The sequence below is a fragment of the Octodon degus genome, unplaced genomic scaffold, assembly GCF_000260255.1.
Source record: "Octodon degus isolate 3935 unplaced genomic scaffold, OctDeg1.0 scaffold00061, whole genome shotgun sequence".
NCBI classification, from domain to species: Eukaryota; Metazoa; Chordata; class Mammalia; order Rodentia; family Octodontidae; genus Octodon; species Octodon degus.
The window spans coordinates 188231-195938 of NW_004524637.1; the positions used below are offsets into that span (position 1 = coordinate 188231).

General features: G+C 44.3%; 1 protein-coding gene across 3 annotated transcripts in view; it reads left to right on the forward strand.

Moving 5' to 3' along the window:
• Window positions 1-374: 374 nt before the first annotated feature.
• The window catches only part of Smim11a (small integral membrane protein 11A), a 10958-nt gene continuing 3624 nt past the window's right edge, over window positions 375-7708 (forward strand). For 2 of the 3 annotated variants that reach the window (XM_023718660.1, XM_004634344.2), the window contains exons 1-2: window positions 375-431; window positions 4524-4630. In XM_023718660.1, coding sequence (XP_023574428.1) covers window positions 4619-4630 — 12 coding nt within the window. In that variant the 5' untranslated portion in view covers window positions 375-431; window positions 4524-4618. Of the gene's footprint in view, window positions 432-4520; window positions 4631-7708 lie in introns of all 3 variants that reach the window. The other variant, XM_023718661.1, reaches the window with a different exon arrangement.

The window sequence follows — 7708 nt, forward strand, 5'->3', positions numbered from 1 at the left end:
ACTGCAGCAGCGAGGACGCAGCCAGGTAACCTGCGACCGCGGAGGGCTTTGTCGCCATCCGGCGTGTCTTCTGGCTGCAGTCCTCTTCCACCTCCTGTGACTTCAAGATGAGTGTGCCCCCGAATTTGAACAAATATACCCTAGGTTCTGCATGAAGGTGCTCAACCTACCCCATACGCCGGGGAGTGTGCACTAAGCAAAGCCCATTTCACCAAAGGACTGAGCCTTGTTTTTTACATTTGCATCACGAGCTCACCGTGGTGAGCATTTCCAGGACCCACTGCGCCTGCGCACCAGGCAGTGGTCGCCCGCCCGGGCCAGTGCGCAGGCGCGACGAGCAGTACGATGGGATTTGTAGTTTCCACAATAGGATTGTGGGAGTCGTGGTTTGCATATTGACAAGGTGTTAGAGGCTCCGCCACTGGACCCTGGTAAGTGCGGGTGGTTTATGGGTTGACTAGGGCGTTGCGGCCGAAACTCGTGAGTTCTTCGGGGCGCTAGGGAATCCGGCGGGCAGCCCTGCGATTGCATGCAGGTCCTGGGCGAAAGAGTGACGGGCACGACGTCACGCCCCACCCCAGAGTGCGGATTGCGCAGAACCTGGCACGCGATCCTTGCAAGGCCAGAGTTGGTGGCCAGAGACAGTTTATTTTCGATGATCTCGTCACGAATGAATGTTCTGGATGCTTTGTTGAGTGGTAGGGTGAGAGATGCGAAGACAGCCCCAAGCCCTCATCCTGAGATCTCAGGGAGGCATGTGTTACTTCCCGAGTGCCAGGGCTGGGGATAGGAGTAGGCTCCGGCCCCCCGAGCAGTAACTGAGGTCCACGCAGAACCCTGTGATCCCCCGAGGTATTGGTCTGCCTGGCCGGTGGTAGAGAGGCGCAGTCCTCTGGCCCTCACTTCTCCACAGATCCCTGAAAGTTTGGGATGTGGTGAGTCTGGCTTCCTGAAGGCCCTGTGCAGAGCCAAATAATACCCAAGGGTCACCACCTACCACCCCCCTCCCAATTCATCCCTGGTGCAAATGGTTGTTGAAGACGATAAAAGACTAGACATGGGAACAGTTTCAGAGAACTGAGAGAGAGTTGAGACCCTCACTTTATCAGAAGTGCCAAGAAGAAAGTGGAGTTTACTGATGATTGTGTAATTGGCCTAAGTGAATAGCTTTTGTTTCTAGGAGAAAGTTGACAAAGGAAAATCAAGTATTTTAGAGTTTTTTTTTCAATAAAGGAAATAAAAAATAGATATATGTAGGGTTGTATCAGTCATTTGCAATTTTTGAGGTTGCAGCTAAGACTAGATAATTATATGTCAGGTTTAAAATTCCCTGCCCTTCACAGATATTATGTCCCTCAAAACTGTCCCCATCTTGGTGGCTTTTTGCAGTTCAACCCTCAGGTACTAGCTGCCTCTTGTTGCTAATATTATATTGAGTGTGCATATGATATCAGAGCAAATAGCTTGCTGATATTTTTAGCTTTCTTAATCTCGTTTACAGAAGGCCTGAAGTGTGCTATAAAAGTGGCTACTTGGGCATATAATTTAAGGGAAGTGGGGAGAAGTTGTGATTTCAGTTGTGACCTGGGCTAATCAGAATGTTTTGCCCTCTTTTCCACACCCTCGTTCCACTTCTTCCACTTCAAGTGCAGTATAACTTCCCGTTTCTTTCTTAAATAAGTGTGAGTTTATCAGCCAGGTTATGAAGTTAAGGCAGCTCCTACTATATTTTTGCAGTCAGATTCTGTGGAATCAGGATGATGAGATGGTGTCGTGAATTCAGAGTTGCAGAATCATTCTTTGGATTCTAATTTGTTGTTGCTTTTGGTACTGGATATTGAGTTCAGGGCCTTTCACTGAGCTACTTACCCAGCCCTTTCTTATTTTGTTTTTATGTTTTGAGACAGGGTCTTCTTAAGTTGCTGTGTTGGCCAGGCTGGGCTCAAACTTGCAGCAGGCCAGAGCGCTGGATTACAGGCATGAGGCACCATAACCCATCTAGATTCTGATTTCCCAAATGAGAATCCTGGTTCAAATGATTAACGACTCACCCCAGGCCATATACCTTGCTATTGATGCCAACAGGAAGAATCTGTAGTTCTCCTTGTCCTCATTTTGTTCTTTATTCCATGCCCTGCTATCCTTTAATCACTGCCTTTTGCCCTGAGTGTTTCCTGTTTATATCCTTAAGCTTAGTATGTCCATTAGTGGGAAGGAGATATTTGTCATAACAGTGATGGTTGACGTTGATTTAATGCTTTCTGTGTTGGAAATGATGCCATGTGTTGAAAGTCCATCTTCAGAAGGAGAATTTACAGGCAAGGGAATTGGGGCTGAGAGAGGCCAAGTGCTTTGTCCAAGGTCACTCTGCTAGGGAAAGTAGTATGTCCAAGGGGCCGGGGAGATGGCTCAGTAGAATAAAGTGCTTCCCTGGCAAGCGCAAGGGCCTGAGTTCAATCCCCGGTTCCGCAAAAAAAAAAAAAAAAAAAAAAAAAAGAAAGAAAGAAAGTAGTCCATCCAGCACCAGGCCCTTGGGTTGTTCGGGGTTTTGTTTTATTTTCACTTATTTCCTCCTGTAAGCTGTATGGACCTATTTGTTTTCCTTGCTCTTGTGAATCAATATTCTGTATGTATTTCAGTTCATGAGGTATCTACTATATCATCAGAACATTTGTGGGAAGAAGCTACCTCGCCTACTGTATTTTTATACTAATAAAAACAGGAATTTTAAAGATAAAATTTAAAGGGCTGGGGAGAGAGCTCAGTAGAATAAACACTTGCCTGGCAGGCACAAGGGCCTGAGTTCAATCCCCAGTTCCATCAAAAATAAATAGATAAAATTTAAAAGCACTTCATTTTAATGTCCAATATGGCCAGTCTGTAATAGTAATATTAGAGACTGGTCAAAGTTAAAGTTCTAGCAGTAGGTTATAGCATGGAAAAGACTTGTTCAGTGCAGGTCAGGATCTGCTGCTACCTAGCACGTGGGCCATTTATCCACGAGGTAACAGCACATTTAATCATAGTCAGCACACTTGAACAGTGCTGTGTTTTAAATACCTGTCCTTAGCTTATCTGACTTTGCAGAAGTTACAAGGCAAACTTGGTTATCTTGTGCCAACGGTTAACTGGCTTTCAAGACACTATAACCTTGAATGAGTAAGATAAGGACTTTTGCTGTTTAGATGTTTTGTTCCTCCTTGAAGTTCATTTAATCCTCCTTCTAAAGGCCTATGAAATTTTCTGCTGCTTTTCTTAATTCTTTTTTTTTTTTTCTTTATTATGTGTTTAGGGTCTACAGGCTCTCACTACACAGATGGGACTCATAGTGATCTTCCTGTTTTCAGCCTCCCAAGCACTGGGATTACAGGCACACACCATCACACCCAGTCTCAATCTGTGTCTCAGGGTGCCCCAGGAGTAGGCCAGCACAGCACACTGGGGATTAAACCCCAGTCCCTGTGCCTGCCTAAGCAAGCACTTTAGTCAGCGGAGCTATCTGGCCGGCCCCTGCTTTTCTTAATTCTAATAATAAGTGCATTAAAAGACAGATGTCTCCATGGTTTTGAGTGCAAAGCTGTCTGCCTGGATTAGGATAGCACTGAGTATAAGGTTCTGGAGCCAGCTGGCATGGAGCTGAATCACAATCCTACCTGGGAGACCCTGGCTACATTATTTAAACTTTCTTTTCTCACCTATAAAGTCAAGATAATAAATTATACCTCATAGATGGTTATGAATCTGAATGAATTCATCATTTCAGCACAGCCTGATAAAATAAAGTTAAGCTGTGATTATAATGCTGTAAGTCAGTAAATTTCAGAAAAAGCAGGGACCTTAGAGCCCATCTGTTGGCACATCCTTTCTTCACTCACAGTTGGCCCCAAGGGCTCAGAGGGAGTCACTTACCCGAGTATGTAGATTTTTCATCCAGAGCTTGTTTTCTGGCTCCCTGGGATATAGGTCATGTTCTAAGAGTAGTGACATAGATGGCCCCAGAACAAGTTGTGTGCTCTGGCTATATCACTGCCTGTCACTTCCAGCCTTCCGCTTGATCTGTCATTCTTTAGAGACAACATTAGATATGAGTTGCTTTCCTAGCATAATTTTTTCTCTGTCATTTACTCCTAATAACTTTCAAAATATCAAAGATTAGATCAATTAATAGAGGTCCTGAGAAACGGAAAGACATTCACCCGACCTGCTCATCTTTAGGGCAGGAGATGATGGACTGACTTTTGGGTGTGAACTCTCAGGTTCACAGATCAGTGGAGGGGAAACACGAGTCCCTCTGGAACATCTGGAGGCTGCAGGGAGCGTCTAAGGAGCGCTCTCTGCTCAGTGAGTGTCCTAATGCAGCCCTTCTGAGTGATGTGGGTCTCCTCGTTGAAGACACATCACCTGCTTCTCTGCAAAGCTTGCTTCTCTGCTCCCATGCCTGTCTCCCTGGAAGACACATCTTCCTAGGGTGGCTGCCCTGGATACCCCAAGTTGACCTGTTTCTTTTCTTCCCTGCAAAGCAGACTTTGGAAGCTCTGTGAACCTGACTCCCAGCTCCTTCTCATGCGCCTGTGTCGGGGGCCAACACTGAGCAAAGTGAACTCACAGTTTATGTATCATGAACTGGAAGGTGAGAAAAGTTTTAAACACTGATGGCTTGGATCTTTTTTTTTTTTTTCTCCAATTCATCAGCTTTTGGTCATTGTAATGATATAGGGAAGATAATTTCTTTATAAGACAAAGTGTTTTATTAAGCTCATAGTTCTGGGGATTCTGGTGTGTGCTGGCACAATTGTTGCTTTGGGCCAGTAGGGGTGGTGCCCAGTGACAGTGCCAGGGAGCACATGATAGAGCAAAGAAGTGGAAGAGGACAGACTAGGGTCCCACAGTCCCCTTCAAGATCAGCCTCCAGGGACCTGAACTTCCTGCTAGGCCCCAGTCTCAGGGTCTCCAGCATCTCCTCACAACATTGCTCTAAAAACCAGTCCTATAACACATGGGACATTTAGGGGGCGTTAAGCTTCCAAGCACTTCTGGTTGTAAAAATGAAAAATAGCAGCTCTATAGAAGCAGATTAATTAACAAAGAAAAATATGAAAGCATAATATATTTTGTGTTTTATCTTTTAGATTAAAACACTTTAATGTACATGTATTTCTCAGACTTGTGGAGGAACACAGGCCTTTCTGCAAATGTACATCTGCTCACTTCACATCAGTCTCATTTCTTGCAAAAAAACATAGCTTTAAAGTTTCACACTTTGGTTTCTTTAAAGCAGTGTACTGAATGAATGTTTCTGTTCTCCTAAATTTGCATGTTACAACCCTTATCCCAACATGATGGCATTTGGAGATAGATCCTGGGGGTGCTGAAGGGATCAGAGGACACAGCCCTCAGGCATGGGTTGGTGCTGTTGTGTAAGAGACCCCAGAGAACTTCTTTTTCACCCTTGTTCTGCCGCATGAGACTACAGGATTCTGCAGCCCAGAAGGACCCTCTCCAGAAACCAACTGTGCTTCCAGCCTCCAGAACCAGGCAAAGTAATGTCTCTTGTTTCTAAGCCAGCTGTGGTACTTCGTTATGATAACCTGGATTGACTAAGACAGAGATCTGTAGATCTCATAAAGCAATCTACATATAAAATTTCCAGATTTTTGTGTCCCTCTTCCATAATCTTTTATAGTGGGCTTGCAACACCTTTTTTTTTTCCTAATTCACACTTAAGTCTTTCAGAGCATTCAACTTACTCATCATGGAAACACCTTTTTTTCTAAGTCATAAGTAAATTGTCTAATGGAGCGTCAGGTCGAGTGCAACTTGAACTGGCTGGGGAATAAACACCAGTGGCGTCCGGTTTAGGGAGTAAGGAAAGATGTTCAAGGGCAGCCAGAGAGTGGCCTGGGCTGTCTGCATTCAGAGAGCTGGATAAGCACACTTTGACAGAGGGAAAAGAGAGTATAGTTTAATTGCAGGAGTCAATAGTGTGAGGTGATTGGTCAAGAGAGCAGCCACTCCAAGAAGTTTGCTACAGCCACTTTGCTAAGTATAAGATCAAACAGGAATCATGCATTATGTCACTATCCAGAGATCACTGCTACTGCTAACAAGATTGGTGTATTTTTTTCCAGAATTTTCTTCCACACGCATGTATGTGAGTGTGCTGTATTCATCAAGTGTAGGTCGTTACTGTGTTTTTTGGTAATGATTATAAGCATGTCTTTGTTCAGAACACCCAAAAGGCTGCTTATTGCAAGGAGGTCTGGCAAGGGTCTCTCCCAGCCTGGGAGGAGCCATAGGAAACTCAGAGCAGAGTCCTTGGCTGGCAGTCATAGTCAGTGCTGCTCATATGACAGCAGCAAATGCGACCTCAGTATTCAGAAAGGTAGACATTCCCATTTTACAGGTATTAGGACTTTATTTTTAAAAATGAATGCTGATCTGGTCCATACCAGTGAGAGCCATTTTCCTGTCTTGAGGTCTGAATGTTTTGAGAGATGAAAGAAAGAAGGAAGTCAGGAGATTTTGGACACAGCTGCAGCTCAGTACCCTGGCAAGGGACAGGAAAGGAGCCCAAAGCTCTCACCTTAGCCCTTTAGTGGCCTTGACCTTTGCTGTCTTTCACTGAGTCCTGAAACTTCTGCCTCTTGCCTTCTCTTCTGCCCTTCTACAAAAGGAAGTAAATATCAAAACCACTTGCCTGTGTGCCTTAGGTGACATGCTTCCTTTTCAAAGGGCTTTCTAACTTGTGCTTGAGACTGTTTGTTCTTGCAACTCCTACAGCTGAGTTTTAGATTTAGGTCACCGAGAGCCATGGGTCTTTCTGCTAGATCTTCAGTGACTCATCTACAGAGATGTAGAAACCTGAAAGAGAGTAACTTGTTCCAATGGGAAATGGTGCTTCAACCAGCCTAAAATGCCCGGTAAACATAAAGGGGTTATAAGACAACATTACACATTCTCCTCTTGCCTACATGGAGTCAGACTGTTGCCTCTGTAGTATGAACTTTGAAGAAATCAGAAGGAAAGAGGTCCATTGGGTGGGGTAGGTTATGTTAGCCCTGGGGTGTGGGCAACCTGACAGCCAAAACAGGCTAAGCTGTTATGTTTACAGAAGCTTCACTTCTGTAATGTTTATACTTTTATTCCATTGTTAGTGATCATGTTAAGGCCATATGTTGTATTTGTTCATCACTGTTAAAATGATTAGTGATTGAAAACTTCCAGAGCTACTGAATGTTCCTACTACTGTCATTAAAACAGTCTGAGGGCCGACCAGGTAGCTCAGCAGGATAAAGTGCCTGCTCAGGCAGACTCAGAGACTGGGTTTGATCCTCGGCCCGGTGTGCTGTGCCAGCCCTGTCCCCAGGGCGCACCAACATAGTGATTGAGACTGGTTGGGGTGGTGCACACCTGTAATCCTAGCCCTTGGGAGACTGAAAACAGGAGAATCACTACAAGTCTGATCTGTGCAGTAAGACCCTGTAGACTCTGTACTAAATACATAAAAAATAAATAAAAATTTTAAAAAACAGTTTGAATATTTGGAATCTCCCTGCTCAATTATATTCTTTATATTCTTATTCTATCACCTTGAAATCTTCCTCCGGTAGCCACACAGAAATAATTTCAGAGGTATCAAGTTCCGCTGCCTTTGTAAATTTAGGAGCCAAGCCACTGTTGATTTGCATAATTAAATTGTAAGACAGAG